At 42.4% G+C, this 22,594-nt stretch overlaps 1 protein-coding gene and 1 long non-coding RNA gene across 5 annotated transcripts; both read left to right on the top strand.

The window, feature by feature from the left end:
- The first annotated feature begins 86 nt into the window (after window positions 1-86).
- On the top strand, window positions 87-18,299 carry LOC135247234 (Fc receptor-like protein 5). Of its 4 annotated transcripts, none has more exons than XM_064320544.1 (12): window positions 87-548; window positions 1,840-1,987; window positions 2,514-2,552; window positions 3,207-3,488; window positions 3,845-4,141; window positions 5,040-5,318; window positions 6,041-6,316; window positions 6,619-6,720; window positions 7,276-7,335; window positions 7,684-7,731; window positions 7,981-8,025; window positions 17,186-18,299. In XM_064320544.1, the coding sequence occupies exons 2-12, from the start codon at window positions 1,963-1,965 to the stop codon at window positions 17,194-17,196; spliced, it is 1,464 nt and encodes a 487-aa protein (XP_064176614.1). In that variant the 5' UTR covers window positions 87-548; window positions 1,840-1,962; the 3' UTR covers window positions 17,197-18,299. The 4 variants fall into 4 exon arrangements, with proteins under 4 accessions (XP_064176614.1, XP_064176613.1, XP_064176616.1 ...); XM_064320543.1 differs by lacking the exon at window positions 17,186-18,299 and adding an exon at window positions 8,146-8,518; XM_064320546.1 differs by lacking the exon at window positions 7,684-7,731.
- Window positions 18,300-18,755: 456 nt separating this feature from the next.
- LOC135247235 (uncharacterized) lies at window positions 18,756-21,372 on the top strand. The gene is made up of 3 exons (XR_010328150.1): window positions 18,756-19,293; window positions 19,805-20,809; window positions 21,334-21,372. It is a non-coding gene; the product is annotated as an uncharacterized LOC135247235 (long non-coding RNA).
- The last annotated feature ends 1,222 nt before the right edge of the window (window positions 21,373-22,594 follow it).

Consider the following 22,594-nt stretch of genomic DNA (forward strand, 5'->3'; position numbering starts at 1 on the left):
GATGGAGAGCTGAGCCCCGACCGACGACCATAAACGGCATACGGAACTATTCATTGACAATGGACTTAAAAGGTTTTGTGCGTTATGACACTAAACTATGCTATCTGCAGAGAGAACGCAATAATTACAAGTGCTCTGGTACAGCCAGTCGTATACGGGCCTGGTAAATGTGTACATAAACAGCCTTTGCCTTAACCGCGTGGAATGGGTTCAGTTGCATTCGTTCAGTTGCATTATTGTTAAATTAAAGCAGCCTGGTAACACGACATACCGTTTGAAAGTGTTAAAACTCACGGTTCTATCTCTATAACCCATTTTACGGTGGCAAAGACTTGGCGAAAACGGTCCCTTATCTTCTAACATGTGGGACGCCAAAAAAGGCTTGGGGGTTCCTCACCTTCAGTGCGTTTTGGAAATCCACGGACGACAAGATCATGGTACAGTCGGTGTCTTTTTCACGAGAAGGATCCACTGAACAAAATCCACAGCAATTTTTCATCCAAAAAAGAGGACTTGTTCAGTGAAGGACTTGATTCAAATTTATATCGGTGAGCATCTAAATACATTCTCACAATATATGTATTATTATATGGGCGGCATAATTCCCAGGTAGAACAGTGCCTTTGTTCGCTTGACCAAGGTACTTAACCTGCTTTGCTTCAGTATGTGTATATCCAGCTGTATGAATGGATGCAATGTAAATGCTATGTAAAATGTAAGTTGCTCGGGATACGAGCGTTTTCTAAATGCCTGCAATGTAATATTCGGTACTCTTATACATGAGGAGTAGCCCTGATTTTGAATGATACATGTGGTGTAAAATTGTGGTACGTGTTTGACATGTTAATGGGGGTGGGGTATTTGGGGAAAGAAAAGAAAAAACTTTGATCAATGGACTTCAGTTAATGGATTAGTAAACTTGATAGCTGATGTAGATATTTTCTACAGTCTTCCAGACCTGCTGCTGCCAGAGGTAGCAAGGGGAGAGCAAGGGGAGGGTGGTGGAAAGTGGCAGGCGCAGGGAAAGTGAGAATTTCCGCAAACGTCTTCAACTAGCACATAGTATACAATGTATTTTACATCTATAAACACCCATAATATCATTTGTAACCAAGTGTCCTTTTTGAGTCTCCAAATTGACTTTTTGGAAACCTGGCTAGACATAGCTGAGGAAAAAAACAATGCAGAGTGCAAATTTTTGGTGGTATTCAATTTTGAACCAGGATTTGCCCAATGGTGTGGCTGTGGGTGCTTCATTGTATTTTTAAACCCACCTGGCATTTGTATCCATTCCACAAAAAAATAAAAAATGAAATAATCTTTCAGGTGAGAGAAAAAACTTCCACTGTGTTTGAGCTTCTATTACTTTTTGATTTATTATTTTTTTAAGAGCAATTCTGACTCTTTGAAAACAAGCTCCCAAGGGTTACCTTTCAGCAGAGCCAGGATTATGCCTGTAGTCAAAAGGGCTCAAGTAGTAGCCATTTTATTGTGGGCATGTCATTTTCAGACTTGTGATAAAAAAGGTGTGATGCAGGAGGTGTTATACTGCTCTGTATTCTCCCTTGTATCTCATTTCCTGCCTCTAACTGCACGCTCATCTCGTGTGCAGATCATGGTCTTCATTACTTTCTCCTCTCATTGTGTAGTCACATTGCTGTAGGCTACGATCATAACCATAATATAATAAATAATTGAAAACAAGCAAACAAATAAATGCATAAATAAATTTACTAATTCCAGAAAGGTATACACTTTAAATGTGGGGATGTGCAGGTTTGTGTCTGTGAGTTAGAAGTGTTTTTTTAATTTTTTTTTTACGTGGTTCATGAGGAGTAGCTTTCACCACACCAGTGTCTGACCACAGCTGTATTTAAAGAATGAGACACATCCACCAACAAAACCATCCAGCGCTGCAGGGCTGTACCTGTTTGAGAAAGAGCAGGGGAGAGAAAGGTCAACATGTACGAGTTCACCACAGCAATAGGTGAGTTTTTCATTCTGTCTTTCTTATAGTGAATTAAAACAAGAAGGAATTACACTCAGAATCAGAATAACATTGTGAATGATGCATTCTAGGTGTGAATGAGTCACCATGTATCACTGTGTGAATAAGAACATCGTCCTGTTGTGCAGAATTAATATAATTTAGCCAGAAAGTACATTTCTTTTTCATTTTTTGAACACAACCTGTTACATGTTTATGAAGTACTAATAAAATAACATAGCATACCATCCACTCCAGTTTGCCATCTCCCTAAGTGTGGGTTTATAGGGTCCCCGTGCATACAAAGTGCTTTTCAGGGTTTACCATTGAAATAACTACACTGAACACTGCCTCTCACTCCTACTTACAAATATTACCCTCTGTTCCCTTCTATACATCAAGGACACAAGGAGGCTTTGGGCATTTCTTTTGTTTCTCTCCTGTTTTTGTTTCTGTGCACTGCATTTGTGCTGCTGATTTGCTTTATTGGTTAAAAAACCCCTAATTTTCATTTTATTCCCTCCAGTTGGACTGGTTGTCCTGATGTTCTTTGTACAAGAGGCAGGCAAGTATTTTTATTATTCACGTGCATCTTATTCATACTGCTTTATCCATGAAGTGCATTTTATGTGAAATAAAGGGAATATTGAAGGCACACGCTGCCCTAGATTCAGTCTTCACTCAAACTTAATTTTGACTAACAATTAAATGAAGGTTTTCCTTTTTTTTTTTAATAAACACACTTTTACACTGTCCGAAATGATCAAAGTTTACTTACCAATTTTTGATTGTGCCTAAAAGCCAGCATTTGCAGCAATGCATTTGTAAGTTAAGGGCAATAATAAATTGGTTTGTAGTCCATATCTTTCTTAATAATCTGGAATATGCACATGTAGTTCTTCTTGTTACTTCACTGTATTTAGCATGCCTTATTACGCTCTTGTGACTGTAAAATTGGCACAGAGACAGATGGAGCTTCATTATAACTAATGGTGTTCATATTTTGACACTTAGTGGATTCTGTTGACCAGGGCACTTTGCACAATTGAAATTTTACAATGGAAAATGTAAATTTATATTGCCTAAGAAATATTCACTGATTTATTAATACATGTCCCAGAAGATTCCTGAATGCCTGCTGAAAAGAAGAAAAAAAAAATTCTGAGGAAGTGAAGTTCTTTGTCCCTGTGCTGGGTTTGATTGTGTCCTGTACTGGCAGCTCTACAATCTCCTGTGCTAACCCTGAACCCTGCATGGAGGAAGTTCTACCCCACTGAGAAAGTGACTCTCAAATGTGAGATTCAGTCCCGTCAGACTGAGTGGAGTTATCTGTGGTACAGAGATGGAGCCTCTATGAACAGTGCGCTCTCCAGCAGTGGAAATGAGCACACAATCCCGGCTCTAGATCAGTCTCACAGTGGAATATACTCCTGCGGAGGGAGAATACCAGGAAGAGATGTTTACACTGAAATGAGCAATGATGTGACCCTGACTGTAGATGGTGAGTAATGTTACTGTGCTGTGAAAACTACACAGACCTATATTTATGTTAATTTATATGTACCATGATTCTCATGTGCCTATTCCTCTTCGTTTTGACTTCTTAGGGTGGTTATTTTTTTATTTTATTTTTTGTAAAGCACCCTGGGATGTACGCATGTAGAGCGCTATTAAGAGCTCATTGTATTGTATTGTATTGTATGGTCTGGGTGAATGTGAATCATCTGTTGCCAAACAAGTAACTTTATTATATGGTGAGTTATGGTTTGTGCAGCCCTGTTTATAATAGTAAGTGTCTTAATGTTACTCTGGTTTTCTAGTGTTTTTCCTGCGGGTGAAATTATACCTGTTTTGTAGGGGAGGCCCCCAAACCCTTGCTGACTCTGGACCCCCCCAGCGGAGAGATCTTCACAGGAGATACAGTGACTCTGAGCTGTAGGGCTGGCACAGATCCTGCTGGCTGGGAGTATATCTGGTACAAAGATACACTGGAAGAAACACTGACCAGCACTGACTCCAGCAGCACTGACGGGTCCAGTTACACCATCCACTCTGCTGCAGTTTCACATGGTGGAGAGTACTGGTGCCGAGCAGGGAGAGGGAGCCCCACTGTCTACACACTGTACAGTGACTCTCTCCAGCTCAGCATAACTGGTAACATAAGAAATACAATTTACTGCTTTTTATCGGTCTAGTATTTTATACCGCTAATTATTATGTAATGATATTATAATGTTACTTTCACAGTTCACCTTCACCTGGTACAACTAAAATAAAATGAATCGTAGTGCCATTACTGTACATGCTTACAAACGCACATGAGCACATGCATGTCTACGCACACAGACACACACAAACAAAACCAATATAAATAATATTTTCATTGTACTTGCATACAAGCACAAATGCATAAACATTTGCTGTCTGAACATTTTTGCATGCTTTTTTGTATGATCGTAGTTGCCATTTCACTGTAATCAGGTGAACTGGTTTCTCTTTAGTAGCATTGAGTTCTTCCTGTAGCTGTGGTGTAGTTTTATGACAGTTTCTCTTGCTACACAGCACAAGATATTTGTCTTCTGCCTTCTGAGTGTGTACTGAAAACTGCACCTGGAAATCTTAAAGCTGCTTTGCAATTCCTGACTGGGAATAACCTTTTTTCCTCAATGTTTACTTGACCTCGCACATTTAAGTTTAACTACTTTTCGCAATATTTCTTGCGACTTAATGCCTATTTTCCATGCATTCCAGGCAAGTAAAATAGGCACTTCTCTCCCACCCCTCCACCTCTGACTGCACAATGATTAGATAGACTTCCAATAATTCATTTAATTGTAATTAAAGCCAAATTAAGAAAATTTTAAGAAATGTCATGTCTAAGACTATTTTTAAGTTAAAGTCCTATTTTTGTGTTATTGTAGATAGAAATTGAAAAAAGAAAGTTTGTATTTGGCATTTTTTATCAGTAAATGCACACATATTAACTGAATTCTTCTGAACTGCTGAAATTCTTTGTCCCAGTGCTGGTTTTGATTGTGTCCTGTACTGGCAGCTCGACCTCCTGCTGCGCTAACCCTGAACCCTGCACGGAGGAAGTTCTACCCCACTGAGAAAGTGACTCTCAAATGTGAGATTCAGACCCGTCAGACTGGGTGGAGTTATCTGTGGTACAAAGATGGAGCCTCTATGAACAGTGTGCTCTCCAGAGGAAATGAGTACACAATCCCAGCTCTAGATCAGTCACACAGAGGAAGATACTCCTGCAGAGGAGCAATACCAGGAAGAGCTGTTTACACTGAAATGAGCAAAGATGTGACCCTGACTGTAGATGGTGAGTAATGTTGATGTGCTGTGAAAACTACACAGACCTATATTTATGTTAATTTATACGTACCATGATTCTCATGTGCCTATTCCTCTTAGTTTTGACTTCTTAGGTTAGTTATTTATTTATTTATATATTTTATTTTTCTTGTAAAGCACCCAGGGATGTACACATGAAGAGCGCTATACAAGAGCTTATTGTATTGTATTGTATTGTATGGTCTGGGTGATTGCTGGGTGAGCAATCATCTGTTACATAACAAATAACTTTATTATATGGTTTATTATATGGTCTCCAGCTCAGCATAACTGGTAACATAAGAAATACATTTTACTGTTTTATTTCTCAGTCTAGTATATGATAATGCAAATAAGTCTGAAATGTTCTATGTGGTGTATGACCAAAAGTACCTGGACACTCTTTGGTCTGGGGATGTTCTTCATTGTTTGGGCTAGGCCCCTTAGTTCTAGTGAAGGTTAATTTTAATTCTACAGAATACAATCACATTCTAGACTATTCTGTGCTTCCCCTACACTTTGGGGGAAAGCCCTTGCCTGTTTAAACATGACAGTGTCACCGGGCAAACAGCGACATCAAAGTGCAAACATACATGCACAAAATAAGTGATATTTTGAATCATGTGTTGGGCATGGCGTTTTGATGTATTATAATTTATAGTTGTGCACGATGCTCTAATCAACCATTTCCTAATCATTGTGGCGTTTCAGCTCGTCCTCAGGCTGTGCTGACTCTGGAGACTGCGTGGACAGAGATCTTCAGGTCAGACAGTCTGACTCTGAGGTGTCAGGTTGAGGGGAGCTCTGCTGAGTGGAACTACACGTGGTACAGAGACGGACGGCATCTTCCACTGGACCCCAGCGGGGACAGACTCACACTCACCGCTGGAAACGACTCTTACAGCAGTGAATATAAATGCAGAGGAAACCGAACAGGCCAACCGTCTTACACAGAGATCAGCGAAGGATTTAGAGAAAACAACATTGGTGAGTTCCACTCCTTTTGTCAGGCTATTAATGAAATGTGCCTCACCCAAGACCGCTTCCTCCTCCACCACCCGTCAAGCGCTCGTGGTGAGCACAGCGTGTGAAAGGAAGTCACGCTATCTTGTTTGCAATAGACTCCACTGTGCACCGTGGTATTTTGAGCTTAAGGATAAGAAGAAGCCAATCCATGCAGCTAATGCAGCCAATGTAGTTCAGCCATTACAGGTCATAATACTGGTCATTTATAATGAGTTGCATGATTTTGGGTCCCTCCCTTTGTTTTGCGTTCCCTTGTCTGTCAGTCCTAAAGCGGAAAGTTCTGGTTTCTGTGGCCAGCTCACTCTTGCTCGGACTCATCCTCACAGTCTTGGGCGGTGTTTGCCTGAGAATGAAAAGGAAGTTGGGTGAGTGTGATTTGTGCTACCAGCTCATTGCGTTTCTTTTACATTACAGGCATTTGCCACAGCAACGTACAGAACTTCTGCATTTTAACATAGTACCCATTTATACAGCTGGATTCCATACTAAAGCAATCCAGGTTAAGTGCGTTGCTCAAGGGTACCTTTGGCAGTGTGGTACTTTGGAATCAAACCTGCAAGTTTACAAGTGGAGTTCCTTCCCCATTGTACTACACTGCTGCTCTGTTCACTGTTCCACATTGGTCAACAAGGGGGTATAAATGAACATTAGCAAAAGCCAACTTCTGCACAGACATTAAAAAGTATTTTTTCCACACAGGCAGTAAATAGTCACTGCGTGGAATAGCTTGCTGTGTCATGTAGTAGTGGCAGAAACTCTGGGGGTTCTCAAGGCCAGGTTTGATATGGTGCTAGATGCCATCTTGTTTGTAGGTAAGTACACCAAGTACACTTTAGTGGTAGGAAAATGGCGAACACTGTTGGGCTGAATGGCCTGTTATGCTATGTTACTTTTTCTCTGCCTTACAATGTGTATTTCAGAAAACCTGTGTGGGGACCGTGAACATGTCAGTAATGAAGAACAATCCACTGACGCAAATGGTATTTCATAATTTATGATGTATTGTTAGACCATTTTATTAAAAAAAAGGTCTTTTCATAATTAACTTTTACTTCAGATTCTGATACCACAAATCCTTCTGAGCATAGATATTGTTTTCTGTTTGGGAAGAAAATCCAACAATGACAAAAGGCATTATCCCTCATTCACCTTTGAGTACAAAATTATAAAATAAATATGGATTTCATGTGTTTTTTTGATAAAAGGTTTTACTGAATTAAATTCATTTTTACAGCATACCAGTGAATTGACCATTCATTCTGTAATTTAGTGCCTTCTTCTCAGAATCTTTTGTTATTGAATTAATTATATTTATATTGTATTTGTAGCTGCTTGGAGCATTGTACTTTTTTCTATTCCGGAAAAGAAGACTGAAGGTACTATCTTTATCCAATTCTTCCTTTGTTTTCATTTTATTTTTAATTGATGCTAATTCATAATGTATGTAAAAAAATGTAATGCATAATCATTATCTGTAGATGCATGACTATGTGACTTGGTTGCCTGAATACATTGTTACATTTTGATATATGCCAGTTCAACGAGTTTGCTTCCATAATGACTGACACTTATGTCAACATGTATATTCATTAATCCTTTTTCACATCTCTTGTTTGCTTTCATAGTACTCCCACCAAAACAGAATCCAGAAGATCTCACATCATTCAAAGGTACTGCGATGCACTGTAAACTCGGCTTGGCTGTATTTTGATGATTTGGTTTGCCCATATTTCTGTTTGTGATATTGCTTCTGTGAATCTGTAGTTGTGACTATTTCTCATTTGTTTTAGCTGGCCAGTGAAGAGGAAAATCATCTCGCTCAGGACCAGCGTAGATGGCTGTGATTGCAAAGGAAAGAATTAGGATTTTATGTAATGAAGGAAAATGTCATTTTCATACAATAAATAAAAGATGTATCACTGTAGGTGTATCCAAAGCACTGATCCCAGAGTACACGGCTTACCTTTATGTTGGGGACATGTGCTTGATTTTATTTCAGCTTAAAAGCTTTTATTTGTGCTTTTTTTATTTATATCTTACGACATACATAGTTTGATTGTATCCTAATTTTTATTTTTTCTTAAATTTTAGCCATATGTGTGATATTCTTTACATAATGACAGGAGAAATTTAATCTAAATTTTAACCCCCAGGTAACTGAAATCTTGCTGATGTTTTACTTACCCAATACATGTAAAAGTTCTTGTCAAGCTTAATCGATGTGTTTTTTAATGGTGTAAATTACTCTGCATTCTAGTAGGAATATTCAGAATACTGATGATCACCTATGATCTCTACACTGGCTTCCCATCAAATTCAGAATCCATTTCAAGATTCTTGTAATTGTTTGCAGAGCCTTGCATGACCAAGCACCTGTCTACATTTAAAGAGCTACTGCAGCCATATAAGCCCGGTAGGAATCTAAGGTCCTCTGATCAGGGTTTGTTGGTTGTACCTTGCTCCAGGCTCAAAACAATAGGAGACTGTGCTTTTGAGGTTATAGCTCCGAAACTCTGGAACGTCTATGTTTCCTTCAGCAACCAATAGATGGCGCTGTCGTGTGACAGCTGCCACATCAATTTATGTCCGGGCTGTAAAAAGGGTCCAGGTGACGCAATGACATTCTAAAACAGCTGCTATAGCCATTGTGACATAGTTAACGTTTCGTTACAGCGTTGTTTGCTATGCCAACGCTGCCAGCCTTGATACATTGTGTTGCGAGAAAGATTCTACGACAACTCAGCAATTTCTCTGGTTTAACAGGTTATTTTCCAGCCTGAAATGCAATCGTATTAGTAAACAGCTACACATGTAATCTAACTTTCAAGTAGTTGGCTACCTCCCTGGATATGAAGCAAATGTTTTTACCAATAAATAATAATAATAATAATAAAAGCTATTTTATCCACAGACATAGCTATACAAAAAAGGCAAAATAAATGTCGTGGTCGCGATTGCCGTCGTAGACCTAAAAAAAAATTAAAAAGTTGGCTCTCTCTCTTTTCCAGCGGAATAAACACCCCGAAGTGAAGCACAACATTACCTACTGATCGTAGATAAGATCGCTGTGAGGTTGCTTTTCATAGAGGATTTCAGCTGCATACTCCTGTATTACTGGAAATGCTGTAGAGGTAGCTATCTAAAATAAGTGCATATACCGGCGTATGAGTGCTGTGTGCGTTGTGTTGATGGTGGTAGCATAGCGCTGGCTAGCGCTTTATGATCTCTGCCCCAGAGACTCCAGAAAGCGATTGGTTAATTCTAGGTAAACTCTTGGTAGACATACGCGCCCTGATTGGCCAAGTCTTTCAATTCTTGGTAGCGATGCGCTCCCTGATTGGCTAGTGCCTTCAGTTTTTGGTAGCGAACGGGGATTTGATTGGATCTGACTCACGTAGACAGGACCACACGTTGGCCGGAGATAATACTGCTGACATCTTCCACCACTGCTGAGGTTGCTCGAGCTTTCGTCGGTTCGTGGGTCTTCGTGGCTCAGTTCACATCAGAGTTGATCGCTCGCCAGTTGGGGGTCACGTTGGATTGGACCACGGCTTGTCACCCTCAGGCTAACGGAATGTGAGAGCGTGTTCATCGCTCATTGAAGGTGTTCCTCCGCGCTGCGCTCCAAGGGGATGCTTGGTTTGATAGGCTTCCGTGGGTCCTACTTGGTCTTAGGACGGCCCCTAAGGCTGATCTGATGGCATCATCTGCAGAACTTTGCGCGTCCCAGGGGAGTTCCTACCCAACTGTTGGGTCCCTTGGTCAGCCACGCGCCAGCGCTCGGTTCTGCGGGACAGCGCGGAGTCATTTGCCCCAGTGCCCACGACGCATCACAGTTTGCCGCGCTCCCACATTCTCCCAGGGTTGCGTGATGCGCGTTTCGTGTTTGTGCGTCGTGAAATGCATCGTAGCCCTTTGCAACCCCCTCACGATGGGCCGTTTCGAGTTTTGGAGTCTGGGGACTCGTTTTGGACATTGGTGGTAGGTCTGACCGTGTTACAGTAGACCGCTTGAAGCTGGCTCACGTTGACCTGGATTCGCCTGTAGAGGTCGCTTGTCCCCCGTGCAGAGGTCGCCCTCCCGCTCTCAAGTCGAGAAATCCTGCCCCCGACTCAGACCCTGACCCTGACCCTGGCAATCGCCCTAACACTGAATCTGATATGGGTCTTGACCCCTCCAGTGTTCCGGTCAGGCCCTCGTCTGCGGGCAAGAGACTGGGAAGGTTTGGCCGCGTCATCCGGACCCCTAAGCGGTTGAGTTTTTCTGCCACAGTGAATTCTGGGGGGGGCTTGTGTGGAGATCACTAGGACTGTCAGTCAGAATTTCTTGTAGCGCCTGGACGCTTTTAGGAGACGCACCAGAGAGGTGTCGTGAGTTCATTCATTGATTCAGCTGGTCTCGTTGAGCTAGGAAAGGGGCGAGAGACGTGCATTCAGTTTGTGCTGTTGAAGCAGTTTTTGTCATTTTGTCAGTACCTGATAACCAAACGGCTTGCCTCCTTCATTTAAACCCTGCACTACCATCTGCATTACATTACATTACATTACAGGCATTTAGCAGACGCTCTTATCCAGACCGACGTACAACAAGTGCATTGGTTCACGATGTAGAGGTGCAAAAGAAACACTAGAGTGAAGAGGTGGGAGTTGGCACTCAAGCTGCGAGGTGCGAGCTCTGAGCTCGGATCAGCTAGCTGCGAGGTGTGGACTAGCTCGAAACTCTGAGGTGCGAGGTGTGAGCTCGGATCAAGAAACTGGGAGCGGCTCGGGGAGCTGTGCGCTCGCAGTTGAGGATTGAACTGTTACTGAAAAAGTAGTTGTGGCAAACACGCCTGCCACAGGCCACCGAAGTGGCTTTCCTTGGGGCCCTCCAGCACAGAGACACAGGGAGAAGATGTTCAAAACAGTCCACATTTATTCCACGAGGGTTTGGCAAGATGGTAAAGCCAAATGAGCAGATGTTAACCCTGTCATGACGGAAGCTGCCTGGTGTGGGTGGGGATGGCAGATTTAACCTGTGCGCAGTGATTACCTCACTACGCACAGGTGCAGCCACTCCTGTTCCTGGGTCCAATTAGCCTGGCCAATTATCTAATTCTTCACCAATTATCCAATTGGCCAGGTCTAATTAGCTTGACCCAGGGCAGGTGTGGCTGCTTAAACCAGCCATCCCCACACCACATACCCCCAACGCCAAACTGAGGCCAGGGAGAATCACGGGCCGAAGCCTACCCCCCCACCCCCGCACTCCCAACAAAGCAAAAGACAACAAATAAAAAATAAAAACCCACTCTAAACACGCTACAAAAATAAAAAAAAAAGTCAGGGTGGGTGGCCCCGGAACAGTCCAGTACATGCGGTGACCCTCCTTCGGACGACAAGGCAGCCCTTCTTCCTCCTCCCTCCTGGAGCACGGGAAGTCCTGGGCTGCTCTGCTGGCTGGTGGGGGCGTCACCGGCTTGGGCTGTTCCAGGGGCTGTGGTGGGGTGGCTGGGCTGGTGGGCTGGTGGACTGGCCTTGTGGTGCTGGGGGATCAGGAACCCTCGTGGCTGTGGTGGCCGCCAGTCGGCTCTGCTGGCGGGCGGCTGCAGGCTTATCCCCTCATGGGCTCCGGGCAAACCAACCAGGCCAAAACAAAGAACTGAAAACGACCAAACGGACGAGAAAGGAAGCAAAACGGCGCGGCCACCGCTCGTGCGCCGCCCGTGGCTGACCCGCCTTCCCGGCCAAGTCCAGCTCACGGCGCGACCACCTCTCGTGCACCGCCCGTCGCTGACCTGCCTCCTCGGCCAGGTGCAGCTCCTCAGCATCCCAGCTGAGGATTGCCTCCTTCCCCTCCCTGGTCATCTTCCGCTCCCCATTTCTGGCCCGGAGGATCCGCCCGAAGCCCTGTCGGGAACACCTCAGCCGCCCCTCCTCCAGTGTGCTTCCTGGCCGGCCCTCCTGTGCCTCTTTCCTGTGCCGGAGGAGCCCCACGTTGGGCGCCACTGTGGCAAACACGCCTGCCACAGGCCACCGAAGTGGCTTTCCTTGGGGCCCTCCAGCACAGAGACACAGGGAGAAGATGTTCAAAACAGTCCACATTTATTCCACGAGGGTTTGGCAAGATGGTAAAGCCAAATGAGCAGATGTTAACCCTGTCATGACGGAAGCTGCCTGGTGTGGGTGGGGATGGCAGATTTAACCTGTGCGCAGTGATTACCTCACTACGCACAGGTGCAGCCACTCCTGTTCCTGGGTCCAATTAGCCTGGCCAATTATCTAATTCTTCACCAATTATCCAATTGGCCAGGTCTAATTAGCTTGACCCAGGGCAGGTGTGGCTGCTTAAACCAGCCATCCCCACACCACAGTAGTTAAGCAGTAGAAATGCCACAGCGGTCAGCTGTTACAACTTTTTAAGAAAATAAACAAATCTGCCGTCATGAAATGCACATGGCTTCCCGTTTGTGACTTTTTCTAAACATATGCGTTGAACATTCTGATATAATTTGAATGTCAATAGTGTCAATATTGCATAAGGGAATGAAGTTATTAACGCCTGCTTAGTGACATGTATTAGCTAGCTCGAGAACAGTGGATGACAGAGACGTCTTGTTCACTTTCATGTTTTAAGTAAAATACAAGTAACGTTAATCTACAAATTAAATTAAACTATACCCCCAAAGCAATGTAAAGCATTGAAAGAATCTAGATTACACGTGGGAGGGGAACTATCAAGAAAGGCTGTTAACATTACAGGTATTTAGCCAACACTTATGCAGAGTGACTTACACAACTTCTTACTTTGCATCTAGTTTTATAGCTGGATATAACGCGTGTATGCAGGTTCGTGTCTGTATATAGTTTTGGACTTTTTCTGTGCGTGGTCTATGAGACGTAGCTTTAACCACACTGATGTTTCCAGCCAATGCCTGACCACAGCTGTATTAAAAGAATGCAACATATCCGCTAACAAAACCAGCCAGCGCTGCAGGGTTATACCTGTTAGAGAAAGAGCAGGGGAGAGAAAGCTCAACGTGTATGAGGTCACCACAGCAATAGGTGAGTTTTTTCACACTCAGAATCAAAATAACATTGTGAATGATGCATTCTAGGTGTGAATGAGTCACTGCATGATGTACCATTGTGTACATGAGATCTGCATCCTTTTTTTGAACACAACCTGTTACGTGTTTACGAAGTGCGAGTGGAAGGTATGCTGTCTCCCAAGGTAAGGGTAAATGGGGTCCCTGTGAGTAGAAAGTGCTTTTCAAGATTTACAATCACCCAAAAAGAGAGAAAGATTTGTTGATTTCGTGGTTGGCGGGGTGCAGGAACAGCTGGTGGTTGGCGGGGTGCAGGAACCGCTGGTGGACGGGGTTTGGGCAACCGCTCACTTTTTTTTAGCCGCCAGCTCCGCCCCGCTGAACGCAAATATAGCACATTTGATCGCGAGCTCCTCGGCCTTTATTTAGCTGTGCGACACTTTCGTTTCCTGCTCGAGGGCCACACATTCACTGCCTTTGTAGACCACAAGCCTTTGGCTCTAGCTATGGCTAAAGCTTCGGAGCCGTGGTTTGCCCGTCAACAAAGGCAGTTAGCGTTCATTTCGGAGTTCGCCACGGACATTCAGCACGTCGCTGAAAAGGACAACGTGGCGGCAGACCGTCTTTCACGATCTACGGCGGGCGCGGTCCATTTAGGTGTAGATTACGCTCAGATGGCTGCTGACCCAGCGCCTGACCCCGAAGTGCAGGCGTTACGCACGCCGACCACAGGCCTGCAGCTACAGGATGCGAGTTTCGGTACTTCGTGCCTGCTGCTCCTTTGCGATGTGTCCACTGGCGTCGCGAGACTAGCGGTGCCCTGGGGTTTGGCGGCGGCGTGTTTTCGATGCTTTGCACAACCTGTCCCATGTCGCAAAAATTAATGTCCGAGAAGTTTGTGTGGCACGGCCTGAAGAAGGATGTCCGTGGCTGGGCGAATGCCTGCTTGGCGTTTCAACATGCTGCGGTTCACAAGCACACCAAGGCTCCTTTAGGTGCCGTTCGCCATCCCTGAAAGGCGTTTTGACCACAAGCTTGGATCAGCTAGCTACGAGGTGCAAGCTCCGAGCTCAGATCAGCTAGCTATGAGGTGCAAGCTCCGAGCTCAGATCAGCTAGCTACTTTCTTTTTTTCAGTTTTTTCCAAATTTTCCTGTTGAGATAATGTCTACACAACATTTCTGTGCCCTTCATATGTACTGGGTTTGCTTTAAGGGTGAATAACTGAATCTGGATCAGGACTCTTCGAGGTCGTCTCCACGGCAACGGCCGTGTCCTCGTCATCGGTATCAGACAGCAGAGACAATGTTGAGACTGTGGTGGAGATGAAGTCCATGGACTTACACACACACGCACACGAAGATACGTAACACACACACCACCTCCTACTCAACGCCTTCTTGGCTCCCACCCCCCCTCTCTCCCCCGTTACAGTGCAGTCTGCTGAGGGTTGATGCGATGCGCCTGAGCGGCTGCGCGCTCCCCTCAGTGTCTGTGCTGCGACACTTCCCCTCCCCGACACCCTACCCCCTACCACATGTGCAAGTCTTCGAGTTTTGTTGTAATGTTTGTAATGTTTGTAATGTTTTTATGATGCTGCTATGTGCTGAGGTTTTTCTTCGTTTCAATGAAACGAGTGCCCTCTCGTTTCATTGAAAGGACTGTTTTTTTCCTCCTCCTTCCTCCTGTTCTCTCATTTCTCATCTAATAAGTTGGTGCCGCAGATGGCTGCCTCGGTGTGTTGACCAAAACAAATTCCTCGTATGTGCAAACGTACTTGGCAATAAAATACAATTCTGATTCTGAACTTGAATAGCTAATAAAATGTTCTTTTTTTCCCCCGGTAGGCCTTGTTGTCCTGGCTGTCTTTGTACAAGAGACAGGCAAGTATTTTCATTATTCATGCACATCTTATTTATTTTATTGTTCTGTACTTTATCCATAAAGAGTCATTCAGAAATTTGTAAGAAAAGACCTTGAAACAAAGAGGAAATTGCGGCTGATCATCATTACAATGTCAGCTACATTGAATTTAGTACACAAATTCACCATCTGCTGACAAAGCAAACAACTGTAATGTCATGTCTTGTGTTGCTGATTTCAGAGTTCTCCTTTGCTAAAACTAGATTAAAATGAATCAGTGTCATTATTAAGGCACATGCACACTCGTATGTCAGCGTATGTTGTCAAACATGCACAGAAGCAAGGGTAGTAGCGGTATAAGCACTTGCCTACCACCTCAGAGACCCGGGTTCAATCCCCGGCAGTGGTACTTTCGCTGGGTTAGACGCTGTGTTTGCGGGTGGGAAGCCAGTGAGGGAATGAGTCCTGAGCGCTGCATTAGCGACTCGAGCAGGGAGGGCATCTGGGGGAGATAGCATGAACCTCTGCTCGCGTTACTCTCTCCCAGTGAAACTCCTCGCTGTCAGGTGAAAAGAAGCGGCTGCCGACTCCACATGTATCGGAGGAGACCGACAGAGGATAGCGCATCGACTGAGGAATTGGTATATATGACTAAATTGGGCAGAAAAATGGCACACAAAAAAAAAACACATGCACAGAAGCAGGGATTTTGATGAATTTTCATTTATTGTAGATTCATTCATCTAAAAAACATTTCATAATCATTCTGGTGTTTCAGCTCGTCCTCAGGCTGTGCCTACCCTGGAGACTATGATGACATTTTGTGGTAATTTCATAAATAAATTACAACTCTTTTATTTTTTTTCATCTGTCCAGTATAAGATGAGGCAAATGTACAGTGGCTCTCTGAAGCTCTACATAACTATTAACAAAATTAAATGTAGTGTTTATTTTCAATCTGCCTAGTATAAGATAAAGCTAAATTCTTTAATGTTATTGATAGTGTTGATTTCCGAGTTCACTTCTGCTACAAAAAAAATTAAATTAATTATTGTGCCATTATTAAAACACACAAATAGTAGATATTTAAATAGTAAATATATAAAAATATAAATAAGTAAATTATATTTTGAATCATGTTTTTTGCGCATAGATTTATATGAATTATCATGCAATAATTTTAGAATTTAACTGTCAGCATCTGGACTGTAATACATTCTTTTGGCCAAAAGATGGCACCCTTATAGACTTTTGGTTTCCTTTTTTTTCTGTCTTTGAGAGTGTCTTGGTAATATGTTCCACCTGTGTCTTAATTGCGCTGTGTATTTAAGTTGCCGTTTTGTAGCTGTCTTTGCTCAGTCTTTGTCTGGTCTACCTTGAGTAAGTGCTACCTTGTGCTTGCGTTTGTTGGACTGTTGCTGTGCTTGAAAACTCTCTTGTGTTTAGTTTCATTATCTATGAGTGTTTTGTATTTTGAAATTTTTTGTATTTTGAAACTTGTTTACAAGTTTTTTGGATCGTGTTCTTTGGAACCTAAAGACTGTTGTGCCTGAGCACTTTCTTGTGTATATTTTTTGGAATCCAGTTTTTTTGTTCTCTGCTTTTGGGTTCATCAGTCTTTGAGTCTAGCCCAGTGGTAGAGCTCTAGACTCCGACCACAAGGACAAGGGTTAAAATCCTGACCCCGTCCTGATATCAACCATTTCATGATCATTCTGGCTGTGCTAGCCCTGGAGACTGAATAAAGCTATTACATTCTCATATCTCGTGTTTGCTTTCATAGTACCCCCACCAAAAGAGGATCCAGAAGATCTCACAACAAAGGTACTGTGATGCACTGTTAACTCTACCTGGGTGTATTTTGATTTGTTTTGGCCATATTTCTGTTCGTGACACTGCTTCTGTGAATCTGTAGTTGTGACCATTTCTCATTTGTTTTAGCTGACCAGTGAAGAGAAAAACATCTCGCTTAGGACCAGTGCAGATGGCTGTGATCGCAAAGGAAAGAGTGAGGATTTCATGTAATGTAGGAAAATGTCATCCCATGGTTTCTGAGATGACTGTACTGTATGTGTACCCAGAACACTGATCTCTGACTACATGGCTTACCTTTAGACTGCATGCATGTGCTTCATTTCATGAGCTTTTTTTTTTTTTTTACTACTTACGACATAGCTGTGAAATTATAAGGCATTCAAGCCTTGATATGTTAACCTTTATTCTTCAAATGTTCAGTTTGATTTCATCCTAATTATTTTTTTCTTTCATTTTCACCATGTGTGTTATATTCTTTCATAATGACTGGAGAAATTGAATTAAGATTCCAACCCGCAAGTAACAGAAAGCTTGCTGATGTTTTTCTTGCCCAAACATGTAAAAAGCATGTCAAAAACCTAAGTAATGTGTTTTTCAATGGTGTGAATTACTCTGCATTCTAATGGTAACATTCGGAATACTGATGATTGCCAAGTATAATTTTTTTATGTAGAAGCACACAATACTATACAAAATGCATCACTCAAAGCTGTATTTCCTTCAGAAAACATTAGGTGGCGCCACTGGTCTAGAACAGAAAATACTGCTATTTTAAACTTGATTGGACTTATTTAATCGAATTGACAAACCTATACATGCTTGTATTTCGTCGATATTGATAGACTTGGTTACAGAAAATATACATTTATAATTCAACTTTACATTGAGGAACTACATATTGTACATCAAAACATTGTTTTATTAATGTGAAAATATACTGGGAAGATCATATTACCTGTTGAAAGCTTTTTAATGCTCTTAAGAGGAAAGATTTTAATAGCCAAAAATGAACTTGAGCAAAGCAGGGGTCACTATTTCAGATATGAAAGACAACAAACATATTTTATTGTGCCCACATGCTATGGATTGGCCCTGTTTTTTTTCTTTCAATAAGTGAAAAATTCACTTCAGTTAGGTGAAATGGAAGCCTCTGTGGTTCATGCCGCAGTTCAATGTTAGCCAGACAGGACCCAAAAAAGTCACCAGTTCTAGCTTTACTAGAGGCAACCACGATACAGCTTACGTCTCGCACACGTGACACTCCACGCGTTGATGTCAAAACGAAAGTAAAAGCCAAAGAAAAAAATGCGCTTAACAAAAGCAGGGAAATCAGCTGTAGGTGATGGCTTCCGCAGCGCGTCTACAGACGGGCTTCTGACATTTCGTCTTCCCTATCGAGTTACTAAAGTAGCGCAATTTACTCGCGGAAGTATTTTCCCGATATGGTAACAGAAATTACTATAAATTTACTGGTAGAACATTTCGACAAGGCAGGAAGAGTCTCCAGCAATCGTCCGAGTGCGTGTGGGACTTTGCTTTTTCCCCAGTTTCTAGCCATGTCGTCTAGTTACCGTGGAATACCTCTCGGTTGCGAGGCGAGCTGCCTTTTTAAAGATAGCCGGCGTCTTGTACAAAACCGCGGCACGCGCGGCTTGTTTCACTCGTCTGGTGCGGCTGGGTGTCTGCCTGCGTGCGCACGCAGCTGTGCTGAGGCGTTCCGGCAATGTCCAGAGCGCTGTAGCGTCAGCAGGGGGCGGTGTTTGCTGGTGTGAAACGGGAAGTGGGTGGTGTGGTGTGATGGAGAGCTGAGCCCCGACCGGCGACCATAAACGGCATACGGAACTGTTCAGTGACAATGGACTTAGCAAAGTTTTGTGCGTTATGACACTAAACTATGCTATCTGCAGAGAGAACGCAATAATTCCAAGCGCTCTGGTACAGCCAGTCGTATACGGGCCTGATAAATGTGTACATAAACAGCCTTTGCCTTAACCGCGTGGAGTGGGTTCGGTTGCATTCGCTCAGTTGCATTATGGTTAAATTAAAGCAGCCTGGTAACACGACATACCTTTTGAAAGTGTTAAAACTCACGGTTCTATCTCTATAACGCATTTTACGGTGGCAAAGATTCAGCGAAAACGGTCCCTTATCTTCTAACATGTGGGACGCCAAAAAAGGCTTGGGGGTTCCTCACCTTCAGTGCGTTTTGGAAATCCACGGACGACAAGATCACGGTAAAGTCCGTGTCTTTTTCACGAGAAGGATCCAGTGAACAAAATCCACAGCAATTTTTCATCCAAAAAAGAGGACTTGTTCAGTGAAGGACTTGATTCAAATTTATATCGGTGAGCATCTAAATACATTCTCACAATATATGTATTATTATATGGGCGGCATAATTCCCAGGTAGAACAGTGCCTTTGTTCGCTTGACCAAGGTACTTAACCTGCTTTGCTTCAGTATGTGTATATCCAGCTGTATGAATGGATGCAATGTAAATGCTATGTAAAATGTAAGTTGCTCGGGATACGAGCGTTTTCTAAATGCCTGCAATGTAATATTCGATACTCTTATACATAAGGAGTAGCCCTGATTTTGAATGATACATGTGGTGTAAAATTGTGGTACGTGTTTGACATGTTAATGGGGGTGGGGTATTTGGGGAAAGAAAAGAAAAAACTTTGATCAATGGAGTTTAGTTAATGGATTAGTAAAGTAGATAGCTGATGTAGATATTTTCTACAGTCTTCCAGACCTGCTGCTGCCAGAGGTAGCAAGGGGAGAGCAAGGGGAGGGTGGTGGAGAGTGGCAGGGGCAGGGAAAGTGAGAATTTCCGCAAACGTCTTCAACTAGCACATAGTATACAATGTATTTTACATCTATAAACACCCATAATATCATTTGGTAACCAAGTGTTCTTTTTGAGTCTCCAAATGGACTTTTTGGAAACCTGGCTAGACATAGCTGAGGAAAAAAACAATGCAGAGTGCAAATTTTTGGTGGTATTCAATTTTGAACCAGGATTTGCCCAATGGTGTGGGTGTGGCTTCATTGTATTTTTAAACCCACCTGGCATTTGTATCCATTCCACAAAAAAATAAAAAATAAAATAATAATCTTTCAGGTGAGAGAAAATACTTCCACTGTGTTTGAGCTTCTATTACTTTTTGATGTATTATTTTTTTAAGAGCAATTCTGACTTTTTGAAAACAAGCTCCCAAGGGTTACCTTTCAGCAGAGCCAGGATTATGCCTGTAGTCAAAAGGGCTCAATGACAGTAGCCATTTTATTGTGAAAAAAAGGTGTGATGCAGGAGGTGTTATACTGCTCTGTATTCTCCCTTGTATCTCATTTCCTGTCTCTAACTGCACGCTCATCTCGTGTGTAGATCATGTTCTTCATTACTTTCTCCTCTCATTGTGTTGTCACATTGCTGTAGGCTACAATCATAACCACGATATAATAAATAATTGAAAACAAGCAAACAAAAAAATGCATAAATAAATATACTAATTCCAGAAAGGTATACACTATACATGAGTGAATGTGCAGGTTTGTGTCTGTGAGTACTTTTGAAGTGTTTGTTTTTAACCTGGTTCCTGAGAAGTAGCTTAAACAAGTGTCTGACCACGGCTCTATTAAAAGAATGAGACTCATCCGCCAACAAAACCAGCCAGAATTGCAGGGCTGTACCTGTTTGAGAAAGAGCAGGGAAGAGAAAGCTCAACATGTGTGAGTTCACAACAACAGGTGAGTTTTTCATTTTGTCTTTCTAATTGGTGAATTAAAACAAGAAGGAATTACACTCAGAATCAAAATAACATTGTGAATGATGCATTCTAGGTGTGAATGAGTCACCATGTATCATTGTGTGAATAAGAACATCGTCCTGTTCTGTGCAAGTAATATAATTTAGCCATAAAGTACATTTCTTTCTCTTTTTGAACACAACCTGTTACATATTTATGAAGTACTAATAAAATAACATGGCAAACTGGAGTGGATGGTATGCTATCTCCCTAAGTGTAGGTTTATAGGGTCCCCGTGCTTTCAAAGTGCTTTTCAGGCTTTACCATCAAAATAACTACGCTGAACACTGCCTCTCACTCCTACGTACAAATATTACCCTCTGTTCCCTTCTATACATCAATGACACAAGGAGGCATTGGGAATTTCTTTTGTTTCTCTCTTGTTTTTGTGTTTCTGTGCACTACATTTGTGCTGCTGATTTGCTTTATTGCTGAATAACCCTCATTTTCATCTTTTTCCTCCAGTTGGACTAGTTTTCCTGGTTTTCTTTGTACAAGCCGCAGGCAAGTATTTTTATTAAAATTTCCCCACGGGGACAATAAAGTTTATTGTATTGTATTGTATTATTCATGTGCATATTGTTTATACTGCTTTATCCATAAAGAACATTTTATGGGAAAGACAGGGCTGTTGAACCAAACAGAAGGTTTTAGCTTATTAATTGTACATTGTGCTTACATATAGAACACAAGATTTTATTAAGATATAACATGCCATTCTAATTTGAAACTAACTACACTGCTCTAACATGAATTCATTCTCCGTTTATCAATACCAGCAATTGGTGCTGCAAGTAAATTTTGTGAAATTTCCAATCAATAAGTAACCATGGGCTGTCTGTGAATATTTTTGCATGCTGTTATTTAATGTTGAATACTTGTTTTAGGAAGCTATTTCACATCCTTTGTTTTCACTGGGATAATATTTCTTCTTTAGAGACCAGGGGCCTCATTTATAAAAAATGTTCTTAGATTTATACTTGAACTTAGTCTTAAGACTACTACTGTGCTTACGTTCGATTCATAAAAGATACTGAGCATAAAAAACCATGCTTACGCAGGTTCTAAGAAGCCCATTTGTAACTTACGCAACAGGGGACTCATTTATAAAACTGACTTATGATCAATTTTGATCTTAAGTATTACTTTTGCAGAAAACCACATATAAGTAGCTATTTATAAAACCTTACTTTGACCTGGAAATGATCATATATCTACGCAAAGTCTAGACTTGACGCAAGTGATTTTCCTGCTGGTTATGTAGGGGTATTGCAGTTTGGGACGCATATGCGTCCAAGCCTGAGGAGGTGAAATTCGTTGTCACAGTGCTGGTTTTCATTGTGTCCTGTACTGGCAGCTCTCCCGCCTGCTGTGCTATCCCTGAACCCTGCATGGAGGAAGTTCTACCCCACTGAGAAAGTGACTCTCAAATGTGAGATTAAGTTAATTCAGACTGAGTGGAGTTATCTGTGGTACAGAGATGGAGCCTCTATGAACAGTACGCTCTCCAACAGTGGAAATGAGCACACAATCCCAGCTCTTAATCAGTCACACAGTGGAATATACTCCTGCAGAGGGAGAATACCAGGAAGAGATGTTTACACTGAAATGCGCAACAATGTGACCCTGACTGTAGATGGTGAGTAATGATTGCTGTGCTGTGAAAACTACACAGACCTATATTTATGTTAATTTATACGTACCATGATTCTCATGTGCCTGTTCC

Source organism: Anguilla rostrata, unplaced genomic scaffold, assembly GCF_018555375.3.
Source record: "Anguilla rostrata isolate EN2019 unplaced genomic scaffold, ASM1855537v3 scaf1166, whole genome shotgun sequence".
Lineage (NCBI taxonomy): Eukaryota > Metazoa > Chordata > Actinopteri > Anguilliformes > Anguillidae > Anguilla > Anguilla rostrata.